Raw genomic sequence first — 20642 nt, 5'->3', positions numbered from 1 at the left:
AGTGCATTTCGAGAGAGCGCAGGCAAGTATACGGTGAGCAGGGAGATGCTGATCTCAACACTTAATTTCTTGCGCTCAATTCTACTTTCTGGGAAAGCAAAAAAACATTGGGCTCTTTACTCTCTCTTTTAGCTCATCAACATGATCGTCTCCGTCCTAAATATATTTTATCTGAACTATCAACTCTCTCCACACGTGCTCATTTTTTGTGTGCAATTTTATAACACATTTCATGCAATTTTACTCACTTTGCCATGGGGTGGAGAGCAGAGGAGGCTGGTGGGAGGAGCTATAGGAGGACAAGCTCATTGCAATGGCTGGAATGGAATACATGGAACAGTATCAAACACATCAACATATGGAAACCACTTGTTTGACTCTGTTCCATTTATTCCATTCCAGCCATAACAATGAGCCCACTCTCCTATAGCTCCCACCACCAGCCTCCTCTGGGAGATAGACATTTTTGCAGTTTTAAAGCTAATTTCCTGCATTTCTACACATTTTTCCATGACTTATGCCATGTAAATATGACATCTGAGTGAGAGTGACTAACAAAATCAATGTCACACCCTCTCCCTGAGCACAGATTGTCGCTGGTTTACTGTTGAAGGAAGAGCAAACATCTGAAGCAGGCGGGCCGGTGGATAAATAAATATTAGTTGTCCTTGTTTGAACAGTGGAGCACTCTCTGTCTACACATACAGCAGGTGTTACTAATGACTCTTTGTTTACGCTTACTGTTTGTCACGCATTACGAAACACATGAGTGTATGGAGACCATAATGGAGTCCATCTGCTTATGTTACTCACAGGAAAACATGTAGACACACTGCATTTTTAGTCAAGCACTTGTTTATCTGTGTAAGGCCATTGTTCATTTTCACAGGCTTCTCATTTATAAACCACAAGTAAAGCATTAAGATTTCTTGATTTAATTCCTCCCTCCCCCAAGACATGCACAACATTGCTGTACCAGTGCACTAGACAAATTAGGTCAGAGTGTATCCTGAAATTAAATCAAATGCACAAATGGAATACATTAAACATGTGCTGTATTTCCAGTGGTGAAACCTTGCAGAAGCATAAAGCCCTGCAATTTGATTTCATAAGGAGATCCAACCACAGTGAGAGAACCAGAGTGCTCAGGGAGAGAGCCACAGTGCTCAGTCGACAGTTCCGTTACCTACATGCTGAGACTGTTCACACACGCTGGCTGGACTACTGTACGCAAGTAGAGCAGTGATTGGACCAGGGCTCTGCCAGTCAATGAACAAATCCCCTCTGACTTCCTCTCCTCCTTTCCTGATGCAGCATGAGCTGAGAGGGAGGGGAGTTGATCTGTCTTCACAGCCTGCCTCAGCTCAGCTCGCCACCTGCCCTTGAGTTACTGTGAATAGACAAGACAGAGAGGAAGTCGTTCTGTAGTCTGGCTCTTGTAAACCATATCTCTGTTGTGTTTTTATCCCTGGGCTGTTTAGATTTTTTCCCCTCTCTGCTCTGGGGGTGGAGTGGAGCGTTTGTCCCTGGCTGGCGGAGCTCCGATGGGAGGCAGCGCTGCCTCTGTCTGGGACTGGGGATGCTGAACGGGGGAAGGGAGGGCCTGTTTCAACTGGGACAGCAGCTCCAGCAACAGGGGGAGTACCAGGCCGCCCTCCACTGCTTCCTTAGCTCTCTGCTGGGGTTAAGGCACGTGCAGAGCTTCACTTCGCTGCCCAACTGCCTTCACCAGGTGAGCCACCGACCTAATGGCCGGACGATCACTCACTCTCACACCCATATGTATACATGCACCCGCAAACATACACACGGATACTGTAGACAAATGTTTGCACACACAAACGTCCAGTCTACAGGCACATGCACACACTTGTGGTGTACATAAACATGAGCACACAGACACAAAACCCATTCACCACAATACTGATACCATACATACAGTACTGACACTGTGTTTGCCTGTTGCTCATACATTAGCATATAATATAAACACACAAGCCACACACTACACATACCAATACAACCTTGCCATCACCAATACCAATGTCAAATGTCATGTTGCCACTCACAGCACAGGATCAGTGTTTTTCCTGTTGACAGTGCATGTTGCAAGGTGAAGACAGGGAGTCTGTCTGTCTCAGGACAGACAGAAAAATGTCAAATGGCTCTTTTCAATGTCAGTAATATGCATATTGCAAACCTGTGAGTATGTTAGCTACTGTACCTCAATATGAGGTTGGAAGTGGTCCATGTATAGTGCATAACATAATAATGTATGTCAGTTGCCTATTACCAGAAAATCCACTGTATCTGATGAATGCAAATAGCATCCGATTACTGGGACTCATTTCATGTGCATGCTTGTCTCCCAGAATAGAATATTGTTGTTTTGATCCAGTTTTGTTGAACCAGGGCCACAGTACCAGATTACATACTAAAGGCCCCTGGATAATAATATGTATCAAGTGACCCAAAGAAAATGTCTTACATTTACAAATGTAGCCCCTTACCCAATATCCCAGGAATGTGGCATGATGTTGAACAGACCAACGGCGAGAGAGAGAGAGAGCGAGAGAGAGAGAGCGAGAGAGAGAGAGAGAGAGAGAGAGAGAGAGAGAGAGAGAGAGAGAGAGAGAGAGAGAGAGAGAGAGAGAGAGAGAGAGAGAGAGAGAGAGAGAGAGAGAGAGAGAGAGAGAGAGAGAGAGAGAGAGAGAGAGAGAGAGAGAGAGAGAGAGAGAGAGAGAGAGAGAGAGAGAGAGAGAGAGAGAGAGAGAGAGAGAGAGAGAGAGAGAGAGAGAGAGAGAGAGAGAGAGAGAGAGAGAGAGAGAGAGAGAGAGAGAGAGAGAGAGAGAGAGAGAGAGAGAGAGAGGTTTTGTTCATTCCCCTCCACAATACATTGGCTTATATGAGAATAGTGGATGTGAATGGTCATACATGGTAATATGTGTAGAATGCAGACAGACAATTAATTGTGTAGCATATTCATATCATACAATCCTAATATGTGTTCTCCTTTGTGATTACAGATTGCTGAACTCTTCATCTCCGAAAATAATTGTATCCTTTACACACAAACGGAGGCCTTGTGAGACCAAACCCCACTTCCAGATAACTATTAGTACTATCTTTGCATGAAACCTGTGACTATGCTTGGGAGGCAAAAACTGTTTCCTTTTTTGGTGGCAGTGGCCTGCGGGTATGGTGAATTCCAGTGCAAAATGTAATTTGTCTGTACAGAAAAAGCATCGTATAAAGAGGGAATTTGTGTCCATGGGACAGAATATTATCACAGCTTTGTCCCAGAATGCTCAAGGTTTTGAATGGGGTCAGGCTTTTCTCTTAAGAGGATTTGTAAGTGCTTATCTCCCCACAACACAGAGTATGAGAAAGCTAATTAACCTGTATTCTGCAGTGGCTGTGTGTCACCACCACCGCCATCATCCACTACAGGCCAGTGCAGTATAGGGTTCAGATAAGAGGGGTGTGGTGTTGCAGGATATATAACCTCTTCCCATGGCACTCCTCTCTGTTACCGACATTGAAAAACATTTCACGCTAGCTCAAGTTATCTGGCTCAGCAAGACCCAGCTCCTCACAACCCATCTCCCAAAATAGGTTGATTTACTGGGCTCACTTCATCAATACATGTCCATAGTCTCAGAAGTCATTTAGTTAACATGAAAGAGACACATAGCATCATGAATAATTATGTCACAATGGTGTCATATGTTAATAGTAACATATAAGCTTCATAGACACAGGTCATTACCACCATAACGATTTGAAGTAGATTACAAAGTCATTTGAGTTTTTATCATGGAACTTGTTACGTGGAACTGATCCAGACATGTCTTTTTGTCGACACAGAGATTAGGCCAGAACAATGGGATACATGACAGTCTGATTGTTCCAGTTAAAGTCACTGGCTATTGGGCAAAATCAATGTTGTTTCCACGTCATTTAAAACCCCAAATTAAATGTGATGATGTTGAATCAACGTAGATACTGATTGGATATAAAAAAAGTCATCAACGTAGGGGAATTTTGTATTTTTTTCACCTAACTTTTAAGCTAAATCCAATGACAAATTATTAATTAATTCACATTAATTACCAAATGTAAGTCAAACTGACATCTGACATCTGTGCCCAGTGGGTGGTCCCCGAGGACAGGTTAAACAGGATATTCATGTGACTGGGCAGAGCCAGAGTTTAACAGGCTTTTAAAGTGCTCTCTGGGTTGTATTTGGGAAGGTTCCCTGGGGAGTGAGGGAGGTGAAGATTTAGCCTAATCTAACTGACTCTGATGGGAACACATATTTTCACATGCACAGACTAAAAAAACATAAACTCTCAGCATCAAATGCCATAATAATAACTCCCAGTTGCTGGAATTCTTCTCAGAGCTCTCTGACCAAAAGTCATCCTGGGTTTCATGGAAAGTGTATTAATCTATCCATTCAATTTGGCTCTCAAATTAGAGAAATAAATAAGACAATCAAATGGAATTTTCAGTCAAATCATTCTCAGGATGTTTTCTGTTACAGTTTCATGTTTGTAATCAACACAATCCAAAACATTTTATTGTCTTTTTTGTGGTATAGTGTTGACTGTATGAGAATAGTGTCACAAGCCACATATGCTTCAGAGTGCTTCCTTTAGAAGTTTATCTCAACCTTGACCCTCTCCACTTCACATGTACTGCATGTGCTCTAAATTGTGTTCACCCTGCTGTTGGAAGGGGGTCTGCTGTTGGAAGGGGGTCTGCTGTTGGAAGAGGGTCTGCTGTTGGAACGGGGTCGCTTTTTTTGTTTCCGTGTTTTTTTCTCCCCAATTTGGTCATCACTAACTCAGGGTGGAGGACTTAGTACCTACTCAGTGTGGGTTCGCTGCATTGTTGTTGCTGTCCTGCCAGGTTGTAAATACCCCAGACCAGCAGAAGTAGTGCTTTGACCTCTGTGGCCTGCCTGTGAAGTGACCTTCTGTCCCAGAGGGTCCTCGTCATACTCATCTCACTGTTGGCAGTTAGCATGGGGCTTTCTAATGTAGTGATATGGACTTAATGGGCCTCTGATCATAGTGGAATTATCTCCAGATTTCAAAACACATTAGAAATTTTACTTTGGGGTGATTTTGTAAAAACATTTTTGACGCATCACGTGGTATTGACAGTTTTTTCATGATTGTTTTGGGGGTGATGGATCGAGTAGGTACAGTTTATAAGCCAGGATATACAATGCAATTATATCTGTGTTTGTAATCCATACTGAATGTGTTAGTTGTGAACGCCTCTCCAGCCATCTTATTGGCATGTGAAAAGTGTTGTGTCTGTAATGGCCATCAACACTGGTACTGGTAGTCCCTGTATATAGCTCCACATTGATCTGGTACTGGTACTCCCTGTATATAGCTCCACATTGATACATTGATCTGGTACTGGTACTCCCTGTATATAGCTCCACATTGATCTGGTACTGGTACTCCCTGTATATAGCTCCACATTGATCTGGTACTGGTACTCCCTGTATATAGCTCCACATTGATCTGGTACTGGTACTCCCTGTATATAGCTCCACATTGATCTGGTACTGGTACTCCCTGTATATAGCTCCACATTGATCTGGTACTCCCTGTATATAGCTCCACATTGATCTGGTACTCCCTGTATATAGCTCCACATTGATCTGGTACTCCCTGTATATAGCTCCACATTGATCTGGTACTGGTACTCCCTGTATATAGCTCCACATTGATCTGGTACTTCCTGTATATAGCTCCACATTGATCTGGTACTGGTACTCCCTGTATATAGCTCCACATTGATCTGGTACTGGTACTCCCTGTATATAGCTCCACATTGATCTGGTACTGGTACTCCCTGTATATAGCTCCACATTGATCTGGTACTGGTACTTCCTGTATATAGCTCCACATTGATCTGGTACTGGTACTCCCTGTATATAGCTCCACATTGATCTGGTACTGGTACTCCCTGTATATAGCTCCACATTGATCTGGTACTGGTATATATAGCTCCACATTGATCTGGTACTTGATCTGGTACTCCCTGTATATAGCTCCACATTGATCTGGTACTCCCTGTATATAGCTCCACATTGATCTGGTACTGGTACTCCTGTATATAGCTCCACATTGACTGGTACTGGTACATTGATCTGGTACTGGTACTCCTGTATATAGCTCCACATTGATCTGGTACTGGTACTCCTGTATATAGCTCCACATTGATCTGCTACTGGTACTCCCTGTATATAGCTCCACATTGATCTGGTACTGGTACTCCTGTATATAGCTCCACATTGATCTGGTACTGGTACTCCCTGTATATAGCTCCACATTGATCTGGTACTGGTACTCCCTGTATATAGCTCCACATTGATCTGGTACTGGTACTCCCTGTATATAGCTCCACATTGATCTGGTACTCCCTGTATATAGCTCCACATTGATCTGGTACTCCTGTATATAGCTCCACATTGATCTGGTACTGGATCTGGCACTGGTACTCCTGTATATAGCTCCACATTGATCTGGTACTCCCTGTATATAGCTCCACATTGATCTGGTACTCCCTGTATATAGCTACACATTGATCTGGTACTCCCTGTATATAGCTCCACATTGATCTGGTACTCCCTGTATATAGCTCCACATTGATCTGGTACTCCCTGTATTTAGCTCCACATTGATCTGGTACTGGTACTTCCTGTATATAGCTCCACATTGATCTGGTACTCCCTGTATATAGCTCCACATTGATCTGGTACTCCCTGTATATAGCTCCACATTGATCTGGTACTGGTACTCCCTGTATATAGCTCCACATTGATCTGGTAATGGTACTCCCTGTATATATATCCACATTGATCTGGTACTCCCTGTATATAGCTCCACATTGATCTGGTACTCCCTGTATATAGCTCCACATTGATCTGGTACTCCCTGTATATAGCTCCACATTGATCTGGTACTCCCTGTATATAGCTCCACATTGATCTGGCACTGGTACTCCCTGTATATAGCTCCACATTGATCTGGTACTGGTACTCCCTATATATAGCGCCACATTGATATGGTACTGGTACTCCCTGTATACTGGTACTCCCTTCCTTAATGTGTATTTTATTCCTCTTGTGTTACTATTTTTCTTTTATTATAATTTTTTACTTGGTTAAGTCTACACCCATTGTATTCGGCACATGTGACAAATAAAATGTGGTTTGATTTGAACAGTCATTACCTCAGCTGCCCAGTAAACCCTGGAGTTAACCCAAAACTGTCTGTCAGCAGCCCAATATCTCTACCTCAGCTGACTATTATATACTGTCAACGAATAGGAATGAGGCACATTGCAGTATATGCAGGATGTTTAGAAGAGGATCGTAGTAAACACAGCACGTAGTAGCAACATAGTAAACACAAAATTCTACTTGTCCACTGGATGTCTACTGGAGTCATAAAGTATGCATGGCACTGCATACATTGTGTATCCTTCTGGCTAGTGAAGTCTATTCGGAGTGTGTGTTAATGTGCTTCTCGTGTATTTTGCTAGTCATAAAAGGTAGCCTCTTTCCTTTCACATGGACAGTTGTGATAGGGTTTATAGACTACTGTCATTTAAAGATGCACTATGCAGAAATCGCTCCGGCTTTTCCTGGTTGGTAACATTCGAATGGTTCGCCTAATTTCACTTTATGTGACAAAACAAAAAAGTATAGTGTAGAAAATCATAGTACATCTGAATCGCTGTGAACTATCTTTTCCATAACCAAAGATATAATGTATTTTCAGCTGTTTGAAGCTGGGGTACGAAACCAAAAGTAAAAGACACAAAAACAAAACTTAAGAACGGGAAGCATAGAAATAACGCAAATAGCCTTTATTCACTGTATATAATACATTTTTAATCTATCTAAACTGTGCTACTTTAACGGCAATCAATAGGTCACACACAAGCATTCAGAAATAGAACTAAGCAAAGTCTGGTCTCACGTGCGACAGAGAGCTCCTGCTTTTGAGTAGGCCATTTACGCCAGGCTGTATGTCTGTGTTTATTTTAAGCACATTTTCCTTGTCAAGCAATGCTTTTAAATTCACCTGTCAAGTGTTAACGGTGTCAACATACAAAGGGATGCATTTACTTCAGTATGAAGAATGCCTTTGACAAAGTGAACCAACTCGGCTCCTGAGTATTTTTAGGGATGGCACACATATTTATGTGCCTTAGGGACAGATCTAAATTTGTTGGAGGGAGGGGTGGTCCAGAATAGGGGAGGGTTGTCAAGATTTTTTTGTTGCTTTGGGGAGGGTTGTGTATGTTTTTTATTGGGCACTGGGGAGGCTAGCGCATTTTTTCCCTGATTTACATTCGCTCTTCTGCTCATATTTTCCCTATAAACAATGGCTTGACTTTTGATATTACCCTATTATTAAGCTTTAGCTACTGAAGGCCTATGATACTGTAAGTCCCTGACTTTATTGTGCAAACCCGGTCACTTAATTAAAATCTTTGGGTATAAATGTTTGTTTTTTTAACTGACAAAATCTATCAATCAATAAATTCAAACTACGCAGTGGCCAATTGATGAACGGAAAGAGACATCGTTTACAAAAAAATCAGAGATTGTCAAGCCAAGCCTTCGATACTGGGTAAACCTCAAATGTAGAGAGGGATGTATTTTCTGTTTGTTGAGATCGACAGTCTATTTGTGGTGTTAACACAAACCATGATATTGAAGTGCTCAAAGTTGGTATGCTTTGTTTATTGGTTGTGTGGTGCATTGGCACAGAAACCTGTCGGTGAACTCCTTGAGTTGGAACAGCCCCCCCCAGTAAATTTAAATCCATCCCTTACAGAATCACATACCCCAAAAAACTGGCACATCAACATTGACAAACAAGACTGCAGTAGAATGCCCAGATATTATAGTCCAAGCCTTCACAGAGACTATGTTTTGAGCTATCTGTCTAGAATGTTGGTGATGAGCCTGTTACTTGCTGAGGTCACATTCAGGAGCCATAAAAAAATATTTTAAAAACACGTTGCAGTTAAGCCTGGTGACAACATTTCTGACACTACAACTGACTTAATACCTTTGACAACTGGGCCTGATCCTTCACCTATATAAATAGACGGCAAGGCCCTGCAGTTCATTCAGGCTGAGAAGATGTTCTACGAGGTTTCTCTAATTGAGCTCACTGCTGTTCAGGGGAGCACAGGCAAGTATATTTACATCTGTAAAATGGGGGCAGTAAGGTGGCATCCACAAGTTCAGCTTCTCACCATCTGACAACTATATCAGAAGGGGGCCATCGTCAGTAGCGCTTTGTCGTGGATCTGGGTTGGCCACCCACTCATTGCCCACCATTGTGCATAGGTACAAGGAGTGACGAAGGATGACGTTTAAGTACTATGAGGGTGGTTGATGAAGCAATTGGAGTCAGGTGAGTGAGGCAGGCTTTTGGCTAATGAAGATTGGATGCAGGTGAGCAAATTGGCATGGGTACTGCTCTACGTCCATATATGGATTTCCTTGCCGCTCTGCCGCCTTCCATTGTGGATGTCTGGACCCATATATGGAGTTCCTGCTACAGGGCCGCATTCCAATATGAATGTTGTTATCCATGTATGGAATTCTGCATTCCAATATGTGAAGTCTGAGTCCATATAGGGAGTTCCTGCACCAAGGCTGCATTCCAATACAGAATAACAAGCACATATATGGAAGTTCCTGTTGTGGATTAGGTATGTCATCTGAAGCTTAAAGCTGTCCTCCCAAAACGGTGTTATAAACTACACTTAGCACTCTAACTGGGTGATTAAGGGGTGCCCTAACGAAATTCCATTGTTGTAAGCTATCAATTGTGGTATACAGTATGGTATGCAGTGTATTTTTAGGACCTTTTTATTGTAATATACCAATCTGAAATGATACCAGTGCAATGTGTGATTCTGTACAATAGAGAAACAAACCTCAGCCAGAGAGCCTGGTGTATCCCTTACAACCCAACAGGGTTGGCCAGTCATCTATCACCTGCTGCCTCTCCTCTCCAGACATATGCCTTCATGTCTGTCTGTCTGTCTGTCTGTCTGTCTGTCTGTCTGTCTGTCTGTCTGTCTCTGTCTGTCTGTCTGTCTGTCTGTCTGTCTGTCTGTCTGTCTGTCTGTCTGTCTGTCTGTCTGTCTGTCTGTCTGTCTGTCTGTCTGTCTGTCTGTCTGTCTGTCTGTCTGTCTGTCTGTCTGTCTGTCTGTCTGTCTGTCTGTCTGTCTGTCTGTCTGTCTGTCTGTCTGTCTGTCTGTCTGTCTGTCTGTCTGTCTGTCTGTCTGTCTGTCTGTCTGTCTGTCTGTCTGTCTGTCTGTCTGTCTGTCTGTCTGTCTGTCTGTCTGTCTGTCTGTCTGTCTGTCTGTCTGTCTGTCTGTCTGTCTGTCTGGAGGCTGCTGATTCAACAGCAGTTCAGTGTAGCATGGGCAGGAGGTAGCAGGAGTTATGGGATGGACAGGGAAGACAAATGGCCATGTTAGGCATTATCTCATAAGGAGTTGTGTGGCGCCATGGAATACTGAGGCCCCTGATTCAGCACTGTGCCAGCTGCTCTGTTTCTCTCTCCTGGGGCAATGCTGGCATCACAATCACTCCACCATCCTTCTCTCTCTCTTCAATCTCATGTTCAAACCTCAGCCCATTTCCATCTCATTTTGATTATCTGACAGATATTGGACCTACTCTATTTTCAATGCTTTCTATTCTTTTCCCTCATCATGTTAATAGTTTCTGTCCCCTTATTGCCATTTCTGAACCACTTTACTTTTCAGTTTACCTCTCCAACGTTAGGCTGGAAAAGCTTTTATGGAGGCTAATCTCCACACCCACCAGGGTCAGCTCAGGTGTCTGTGTGAACAGGTAGCTGTGCCACTGCTTTTGTGGGTGTGGTAAGTGCGCTGTTTGCACTCACAGTATCCTCTCCCTTCCCTCTTCCCTCTGCTCTCTATCTGACGTCTCCTGCTCACTATCCTGTTGGCTCCACTGTACCCTGCTGTTCAGACTCCACTCTCATCTCCACACTGCCAGCCCTGCCAGAGATCACATCGCCAGCATTTTGGATTCTGTTTACTTGCTATGTAGAGAGACAGAGGGAGTTAAAGGGATATAAAGAGCGAGAGAAGGATAGAGCGTGAGCAAGAGGGATCGAGACAGACGTTAGCGGGCGGCTGATTACATGCCCTGTGTGTGTGTAACAGGCCCCCAGAAGGAGGCTTTGCTGGGCTCGTCTGGGACAGGATGGACATCCCCAGAGGAGCTATCGGATCAGGCCTCCCAGGCACAGCATTTTGAGCGGCTGGCCCAGCTTTGCATCATGAGTAAAAGGTACGTAGAGTTAACAAGAATAACGCAAATGTCCTCTCTTGCAATAAGGGCAGTGCTGTTTAGTATTGTTGGTCTTCCTCTCATTAAATGAGACAACTTTGCTGTTTCTGTTCTACTGGCTTTTCTGAACTGGTGTTGGTAATTACTGGGTTTCAAGTATGGAGGGATGAGAAAGTAGATATTAATATTATGCCTGATATAGACAGCATAATATATACTGATACTGTAGGTGTTTTTGCTTGCTGTTAAAGGCTCCAAAAGGCTGTAGTTATATTTACTAGATGCTGTATTTTGATATTTTGGCTAGCTCTGTTCCCCTTTACTTTTGAAAGGCTGTATGAGTGTATAATATCTTTACAAAATGAAAAACAGTGATACTGTCATTCAGACATGAGGCTATTTCATTGAGGCATTGTTTGCTTTCTGTAGTTTTAAATTGGACGTTTCTGAATGATATGCTTATTTCTAACAGAAATCTACAGTATTTAAACTGTATGCTGTCTCACATCTTAAAGTGATACTCATTTCCATATTAGAAAATATGTAATCAGGATGAAAATGTACCTTGCCAAAATAAACCAGTGCACAAAGAAATGTTTGCATCTGTGGCCCTCATGCAAAAACCACCGAGGTGAATTTACCTGTAGAGGTGGAGCAAAGGGACAACATCCCTAATGGGAGTTTCAAGTGTTACCAGAACACATTGATCTGATGTCCTTGATGCTGGGGTATTCTGGTAGGCCACAAAGACAGGAACATAAACATTGATCTGATGTCCTTGATGCTGGGGTATTATGGTAGGCCACAAAGACAGGAACATACACATTGATCTGATGTCCTTGATGCTGGGGTATTCTGGTAGGCCACAAAGACAGGAACATACACATTGATCTGATGTCCTTGATGCTGGGGTATTCTGGTAGGCCACAAAGACAGGAACATACACATTGATCTGATGTCCTTGATGCTGGGGTATTCTGGTAGGCCACAAAGACAGGAACATACACATTGATCTGATGTCCTTGATGCTGGGGTATTCTGGTAGGCCACAAAGACAGGAACATACACATTTATTTGCCCTTCCTGTCAATGTTTGGAAGATTAGAGAATTTAGCCTGATTGGCTTGATAGTGTGGAATGGGGGTAACAGGTATCCTGACTACTCAAGCTAAATTCTTCTGCTGCTCCATCGTTCACTACATACTAGTCTGAGACTGCCGTCGTTGAAGTCGTTTTTGGTGATGAGGTGCACGAGGAGTGTTGTTCAAAACAAAGTAATCAGTGATTGAATCGTGTCTAACCAATCACAGTGTCAAAGCCAATGACTAATTTTCAAACCACTGCTTTACCCACGTGCGTTCTGGCTCTGGCCTAACCCATCGATTTCTGGACCAATCAGATGGCCCTGAATGTGTTCACATTTTTGGTAACTTAACCTAGCAGGTGTAAAAAAAAATATGGCTGACTGGAGTACCCAAAACCATTTTGAAGGGGAAACTGAAGTTAGGTTGAAAATGCTGTATCCCTGAAAACCGGAAACATCCGCTTTTTTGGTTTCTGCTGTTTGATCTCTCATTTTTGTACAATACTTAGTTTAGTTTAGTTTAGGGTGTCTCTCGTACTATACGTTTAGTTTAGCGTGTCTCTAGTACTATACTTTTAGTGTAGTATGTCTGTAGTACTATACGTTTAGTTTAGGGTGTCTCTAGTACTATACGTTTAGTTTATCGTGTCTCTAGTACTATACTTTTAGTGTAGTATGTCTGTAGTACTATACGTTTAGTTTAGGGTGTCTCTAGTACTATACGTTTAGTTTATCGTGTCTCTAGTACTATACTTTTAGTGTAGTATGTCTGTAGTACTATACGTTTAGTTTAGGGTGTCTCTAGTACTATACGTTTAGTTTAGCGTGTCTCTAGTACTATACGTTTAGTTTATCGTGTCTCTAGTACTATACTTTTAGTGTAGTATGTCTGTAGTACTATACGTTTAGTTTAGGGTGTCTCTAGTACTATACGTTTAGTTTAGCGTGTCTCTAGTAATAAACATTTAGTGAAGCGTGTCTGTAGTACTATATTTTAGTGTAGTGTGTCTGTAATACTATACGTTTAGTTTAGGGTGTCTCTAGTACTATACTTTTAGTTTAGTGTGTCTGTAGCAATATACTTTTAGTTTAGTGTGTCTCTAGAACCGTACGTTTAGTTTAGGGTGTCTCTAGTACTATACATTTAGTTTAGGGTGTCTCTAGTACTATACATTTAGTTTAGTGTGTCTGTAGTACTATACTTTTAGTTTAGTGTGTCTGTAATACTATACTTTTAGTTTAGTGTGTCTCTAGTACTATACTTTTAGTTTAGTGTGTCTGTAGCAATATACTTTTAGTTTAGTGTGTCTCTAGAACCGTACGTTTAGTTTAGTGTGTCTGTTTAGGGTGTCTCTAATATACTTTTTTAGTTTCTGTAGTACTATACTTTTAGTTTCTGTAACCGTACTAGTTTACTTTTATACATTTAGTTTAGTGTGTCTCTAGTACTATACTTTTAGTTTAGTGTGTCTGTACTATTTTAGTTTAGTGTGTCTCTAGTACTATACTTTTTTAGTGTCTGTAGTACTTTTAGTTTAGTGTCTGTAATACTAGTTTACTGTATTTTAGTTTAGGGTGTCTCTAGTACTATACTTTTAGTTTAGTGTGTCTGTAGCAATATACTTTTAGTTTAGTGTGTCTGTAGTACTTTTAGTTTAGCACATCTCTAGAACCGTATGTTTAGTTTAGTGTATCTCTAATACTATGCTTTTCACACTAAGAAATGTACAGAATGCCCCAAATTCATCCACACATTAGATGCCTCCCAATCCAATGGACTTGTTTGGGTGCAATATTTTATTTACAGGGTTTTAGAAGACTCACATCCTACTACAGCACTTGAGCACTGGAGTTTGTGGCAGTTTGGAATTGGGAGGATGGCAGCCTCTTCATCTTTACTGGGTCATAGACATTTTTGTTTGTGTTTATGAACGGTCTCTGAGATGAACATTAACGTTGGACACTGATGGAGTAATGAGGACTACCAAGAGAAAACTGGAAGAGGTGCTCATATAACTGTCTTTAGTAGTCAGTGCTAAGTCAATGCCAGCCCCCGTCTTCTCTCTTGGACAGAAAGTTATCGTGCTTCCTGAATCTTTCAGCGCTGTGGCAGGAAGTCCTTCGGCCGTTGAAGGGCTTCGCTGTACTTTGGCGATTGGATGTCCTCAAATGACATTCTAAAACAGTGCAAACAGACACCTGGCCATTACTAATTGAAGGGAAGCTTGGTTTTGGAACAGCGATCGTGACATCTGTGACACTACACAGGACTTGCTCTACATCCATTGGCACACGTAAGGGCCGGAATTTGTCTTGCCATGCTATGCCCACCTAGCTCCATGCCAGAGCAGTATAGCTGTGGAAGGGTGCACGGTAAACCAACCAGTGGGAGCCATGGCAAAATGGACAATAAAATATATTTTATTTGTATGTTTGTTTGAGGTTGCTTTCCATGGGTTGGTTGTCTGGATTTTCTATTGACACAGCCGACAGGGAAAAAAACTTGTGCATCAATGTTGTTTCAACGTCATTTCAACTAAATCAATCTGATGACGTTGAATCAACATGGAAAACGGATTTGATTTGCAAAAGGTTTTGCCTTTCTTTCACCCTCCTTTAACCTGATTTCACATTGAATTTACTTTAGTTTAAATCTCAACCAAATGTACATCCAACTAGACATTCAAATGACATCTGTCCCCAGTGGGAGAAATAATCCATAAAATGTTCATTATCTCTGTGTTCCTGTCCTTCGTCTTTTAGACCTCATCTCGCTTTAGAGTATAGTGGGAAAGCCACTAAGATCCATCAGAGGGCCTTTGGCAGCGACCACCCCGTCACAGACAAGAGTCTGGAGCTGCTGGCCACCGTCTACGCAGAAATTGGCAAAACAGAATACTCAGGTAAAACCCCTGAATAAAGACAGAACACTTTAAAAGCCAGTGTCATGCTGAAATAAACATGGATGAATACTTACAGTAGATTAACGCAATAGTCATGAGTGTTAAATCACGGCTGAGTGTGTCTGCATGTTCTTCTCAGTGTGACAGGCGGGCACAGGCAGTGGAGAGTTTATAGTTGACAGTTTGTAGTTAAACTGAACCCTGAGAGGTGATTTGGTGTAGACCTTGTCACTAGGTTGACATAAAGCACACTCTTGTGGAATGACAAACCGGAAAACAGCTGTTAAGCCCAGGAACAACTTAACTGCTTTGCCTCAGCGCACACATCGCACTATAAGTGTCTTACATAATTCCAGTTAGCCCTCCTACTGTATGATGTCTGCTCAAGGAATTGTTAAATGAATAAACACACCCACTCAGAGTGGTTTTATATAGAGCTGAACAGAAAATACTTATTGTGAAATTGACAGTTTGAAGCCACTGTATTGGTGTGCTCATGCTTCACTCGCAGGATGAGGAAGTGGCATTTTCTACTGTTTTCCAAAGTTGCCATTTTTGGGGTAAAGAGGTCTGCTGAAGAAGGCACGGGGTAAAATGTGCCCTAGATGTTGAGAACAGCTGTTGAGTCAGTGTTCACAGACAGGGGTGCTCAGTAGAGCAGGCTATGTGTAGGACCTGGGGTGCTAAGAGAACGGTTCCTATTCATGCCAGTTGACCTTCTTGGCCATATCCTTGGTAAAATTATTGTCAATAAGTAAAGAGAACAGCTGAAGCATGGACACAGTTTGTCCTTGCAATGTAAGCCAGGTCACTGTCAGGGTACACATTTCATTCACGTGCTTCTGCAAGCGCTACCAGAGCACCACGTCTAGGTCCAAAAGGCTCCTTAACAGCTTCAACCCCCAAGCCATAAGACCGCTGAACAATTAATCAAATGGCCAACTGGACTATTTGCATTGAGCCCCCACCCCCACCCCCCTTCCCCCTTGTTTTTACACTGCTACTACTCACTGTTTATTATCTATGCATAGTCACTTTACCCATACCTACATGTACAAATTGCCTCGACTAACCTGTACCCCCGCATGTTGACTCGGTACCGGTACCCCCTGTATATAGCCTCATTATTGTTATGCAATTGTGTTCTTTAAAAAAAAATGCTTTAGTTTATTTAGTAAATACTTTCTTAACCCTATTTTCTTAAAACTGCTTTGTTGGTTAAAGGCTTGTAAAGAGTTTCACTGTAAGGTCTACCTACACCTGTTGTATTCGGCGCATGTGACAAATAAGATTAGATTTTATTTTATTTATTTTGTACACAAAGTGTGATTTCGCTGTGACCTAAAATGGCTGTCATAGAGTTGTCATTGTGGGTGTGAGCTGCACTCCTCCTATAAATCCATTTATTGATAGTTGGACGGTCTACATGTTGCTTGTGCAGTCTATTCCACATCTTTCATAGTACAAAGCCAGTGCAGTGCTTTTGTGATCTGGAAATGTGTGTGTTGTAAGTACCACTGCACTGTACCTGTGTATATAGTAAATGGCCATGATGGAGTCAACCCTGATATTTTTCGCAGAAATGTTTGTTTTTGTATTTTGAACTTTCATCTTCAGCTCTATCTACACAGTAGTTGTCTGCATGTTTATTGGTACCTTGGATCCAGGTTCCATCTGTGGTCAGAGACTAATGTTTACTCATGGTTAATCCCTTAGATTCCCTAGGCCAGTGTGTGTCAGCGCTTTCCAAGAGGTTTGCTGCTGCCGAGTCCTTCAGAGACACACTCAACAACGGTCTTTCCCATTCCCATTCCCATTCCCACCGGGATAAACGCTCTGAGGTCCGGCACAGGAAAGATCCCCGCCCACTGGTGGACACACCAAAACCCAAGGTGACACTTTTATTTCAATGACTGAAATGTCCTCAAAACTGGTGTCCATTGTGTCCATTGTGTCCTCAGTTCTAATGATATCTCACCCTCAGGTCACCAACGGTAAAATCCCCATGTCCATACTGAAGAGATCTGGCTCAGGATCAGACTCAGAGCCCAGCCACAGACGGAAAGGCGAGCGGCGGGTCCGGTTCAGGGAGCCTGAAACCACTGTGCATGGTGAGAGAGACATCAGGATCAGAGATCAAATGCCAAACATATGGAGGCCATGAGGACTAGATCTTTCCAAACTTTCAAAGTTTGAGCCCCTTCAGTGCATGTAACGAGCCGAGGAGAGATGGCGTTGCCCTCTGGTGCATTCTCACCTCTACCCAGTCACTCACACTCCTCTCTACTGCACTGGAAGGAATTTGTTATTGGACTGACTCAGCTCTATTCCACTGGGTTTTAGAGAATTAAACACTTACTAAATCAAAACGTATTAAACAATGCTTACATACATTGGTGAGTTATACTGCTAAATCTACTGTTCTCCTCATTCTCTATGGGCCACTACTACTGAACCTTACAAAGGGATCTGCATTGTTATGGCTTAGCTATAAAAGAAAATGAACAAGATACAGTAAAATCCTGTGATTAGATTGTAAAACACTGTCCCTTGTGGATACTGTAGTACTTAATGTAACACTGAATTTACAAAAAGAACAAACATGAGCAAGCTATTTACACTTCATGATTAATTATGCATGCAAATAAGGTAGCCTTTTATTTATTTATTTACTTGCTTCTTGTCTATCGGTTTCGCAGACATTCCATACTATGACCGTTTAGTTGGTAAGTCTGTCTGACAGTGGTCCCAAATAATAGCTCACTAAGAATATGGAGCAAGTGTCACCCTCATTGACTGGTCATTACTGACTTGTTATACTAAATCTGTGTAAGGAAGACTGTTGAGTGGTGCTTAATATGAGAATTTGCAATCATAGACATTTTAATATTGTACTGTGATGCATGGGTATTCCACCCGCTTTTGATATTGCATATTCCAGTCCAGTATCTGGTGTATGGCACTTTTTATACTGTTAATAAAGAGACTGAAAATCAGGCCTTTAGCTACAATGGGGTGGAAAAAAGTGATTTTGGCATCAGGAAAACAACATGCCCCTCACTCCTGAACATGCAGACTGGGAGAGCCTTTACAAATCATAAATCATTCAACAGTTTGTTGTTGGTCTCTTGTGGTTCACAGCCTATGACACATCACCGCCCAACCCCCACCTGGCCCTGTTCACCTGCCTGTTCCTGCTGATGTCACTGCTGGGCGTGGCCATGTTCTGTACGGACCGCCGGCGCCCACAGCGTGTCTGTGAGGAGCTGGAGGCCTCGCTGGCTGTCTACCTGATACACATAAAACAGCTGCTGTGGGGCTGCTGGATCTGGCTAACCATGCAGTGACTGGGACCCACCAGAGGGGGAGGCATGGAGGACTGCATTCACTCTCTCCATTACATGTCCGTTGAGGTGCCCTACCTAGCCTGGTCCCGAGCACCTCAGTCATACACACGGACTATCTATCTATGGTGTTGAGATGTGCACCCCTACTGCTATGCTCACACCCATATATGGAGAAATGTGTAATCCCAGAGATATTTAGCCTCCATGCCTGTATACTGTACGTACCTAGGTGGTGGGTATGCTACCATGTTCGTTTTGTTGATAAGACATTTTGCACATCAGCAATGTCGATGCTCACTGGTATGCTCACTTAATTGCTACAATAATTGACATGTTCCTTTCTTGGCACAATCTATTGTGAGTGAATGTTTCATGGAATGCCAAACTAATTATATTTATTTAATTACAATGCTATGTCATTTGTGTACTTAAAAGCTAGCTACAGATATGAATGTGTATATACCGTATACTAAGTACTGTCACAATATTACGCCTTGTTATTGCACATAATTGAATGTATAAAGTGTGAAAACTGCTTAGAGTTGGCACAAAACACCCTTACCGTCTAAAATAAGGATTATGGATTGAGTCAAGCACAATGTGACAACCTTCTGAAAAGGATCGCTGACACAGGCACAGGACTGCTTCACTTCACAGTGCCAGGTTAAACTAGCAAATTGACAAAGCCATCTTTCTTTTACAGCATAAATACTGCAGTCCGGCGTTTCCTACCTTGGTCCATGGGACCCCAAGAGGTGCACGTTTTGTTTTTTTGCCCTAACACTACACAGCTGATTCAAATGATTCAGCTGATTCAAAGCTTGATGATTAGTTGATTATTTGAATCAGCTGTGTAGTGCTAGAGCAAAATCCAAAACGTGCACCTATTGGGATCCCGAGGACCGAGTTTGGAAAACCCTGTTGTAGTCAGACTATTTTTTAGGTCAGATCAGTTTTGGGTTCCAAGTTGGGACAAAGATGATAAGACATTCACCACAATAATATGAATACTCACTTTCCTGGGAATGTACTCAAATTCAATGAGTGCTTATGATTTTGACAGTGTACTTCTTGGTAAATGCTAAATTGCCTCAAATAATATCCTCTCTCCTCTAAATTGTATTTATTCTTCCATACTGCATATCTGCATCTACTCAAATATCAAATACTTTTATTTTCTTTAGAGTACATTTTGTAAGGGCTTTTGTTACATTTCTATTTTTTGATTGTGCCAATATTCAGATTTTAATCTTGATGTCAAATGCTTTTAAAGTTAAGGATTATTTGGGAATTGAAAGTACCTTAAATTAGAGCAAATGTTAATGATGCAAAGTAAAGAAAGGAATCTACATGAATTGTACGGTCCAATGGTCTGTGGTAAGATGCAGCAACATTATGACACTAATTAAATCATCACTGTGGGACCTTCAGTACTTGGAACCATTCAAATATAGAAATTAAAGTCTCTTCTATAAACAGGTCGAGCTTTAAAGGACAAATGTGATGCTTATATATGTGATGCTTATCATATACCTCTTGATCTGAGCAATAAAACACAAGACGTTGTTTCCACTGATACATATTCTTTAAACAGTATAACAGGTTTCAGGGAACACAACTATAAGAAAGAGTCGGTGTTGGAAAAATCTGAGCAATATGATGCAACCAATTGTCTGAATGGAGGAGCTACTGGGACTGAAGGTTCCCTTTGCACCTTCAAACAGAACTACTATCATTAGCAATACAAATACCCAGCAAGTCAACATGGCTTGTTTCTGCACATTTTGGTTAGTAGCTGCATTTCACTGCTGACAATAGGCCTGTGGTCACTTTGAAAGAAGTGCCTTTTAGAAGGATTTTGTAGTTTCTATATTTTGTTATTTATTTGAATTATTTGAAATAAAACTGTCATTGCATACCAA

At 41.9% G+C, this 20642-nt stretch overlaps 1 protein-coding gene across 1 annotated transcript; it reads left to right on the top strand.

Moving 5' to 3' along the window:
- The first annotated feature begins 1315 nt into the window (after positions 1-1315).
- On the top strand, positions 1316-20642 carry lg11h14orf180 (linkage group 11 C14orf180 homolog). The gene is made up of 8 exons (XM_024400660.2): positions 1316-1732; positions 3027-3057; positions 9153-9239; positions 11260-11386; positions 15234-15373; positions 17090-17265; positions 17358-17484; positions 18515-20642. The coding sequence occupies exons 1-8, from the start codon at positions 1580-1582 to the stop codon at positions 18718-18720; spliced, it is 1047 nt and encodes a 348-aa protein (XP_024256428.2). The 5' UTR covers positions 1316-1579; the 3' UTR covers positions 18721-20642.

Source organism: Oncorhynchus tshawytscha, linkage group LG11, assembly GCF_018296145.1.
Source record: "Oncorhynchus tshawytscha isolate Ot180627B linkage group LG11, Otsh_v2.0, whole genome shotgun sequence".
NCBI lineage: Eukaryota > Metazoa > Chordata > Actinopteri > Salmoniformes > Salmonidae > Oncorhynchus > Oncorhynchus tshawytscha.
This window is presented reverse-complemented; position numbering and strand designations above follow the sequence as displayed.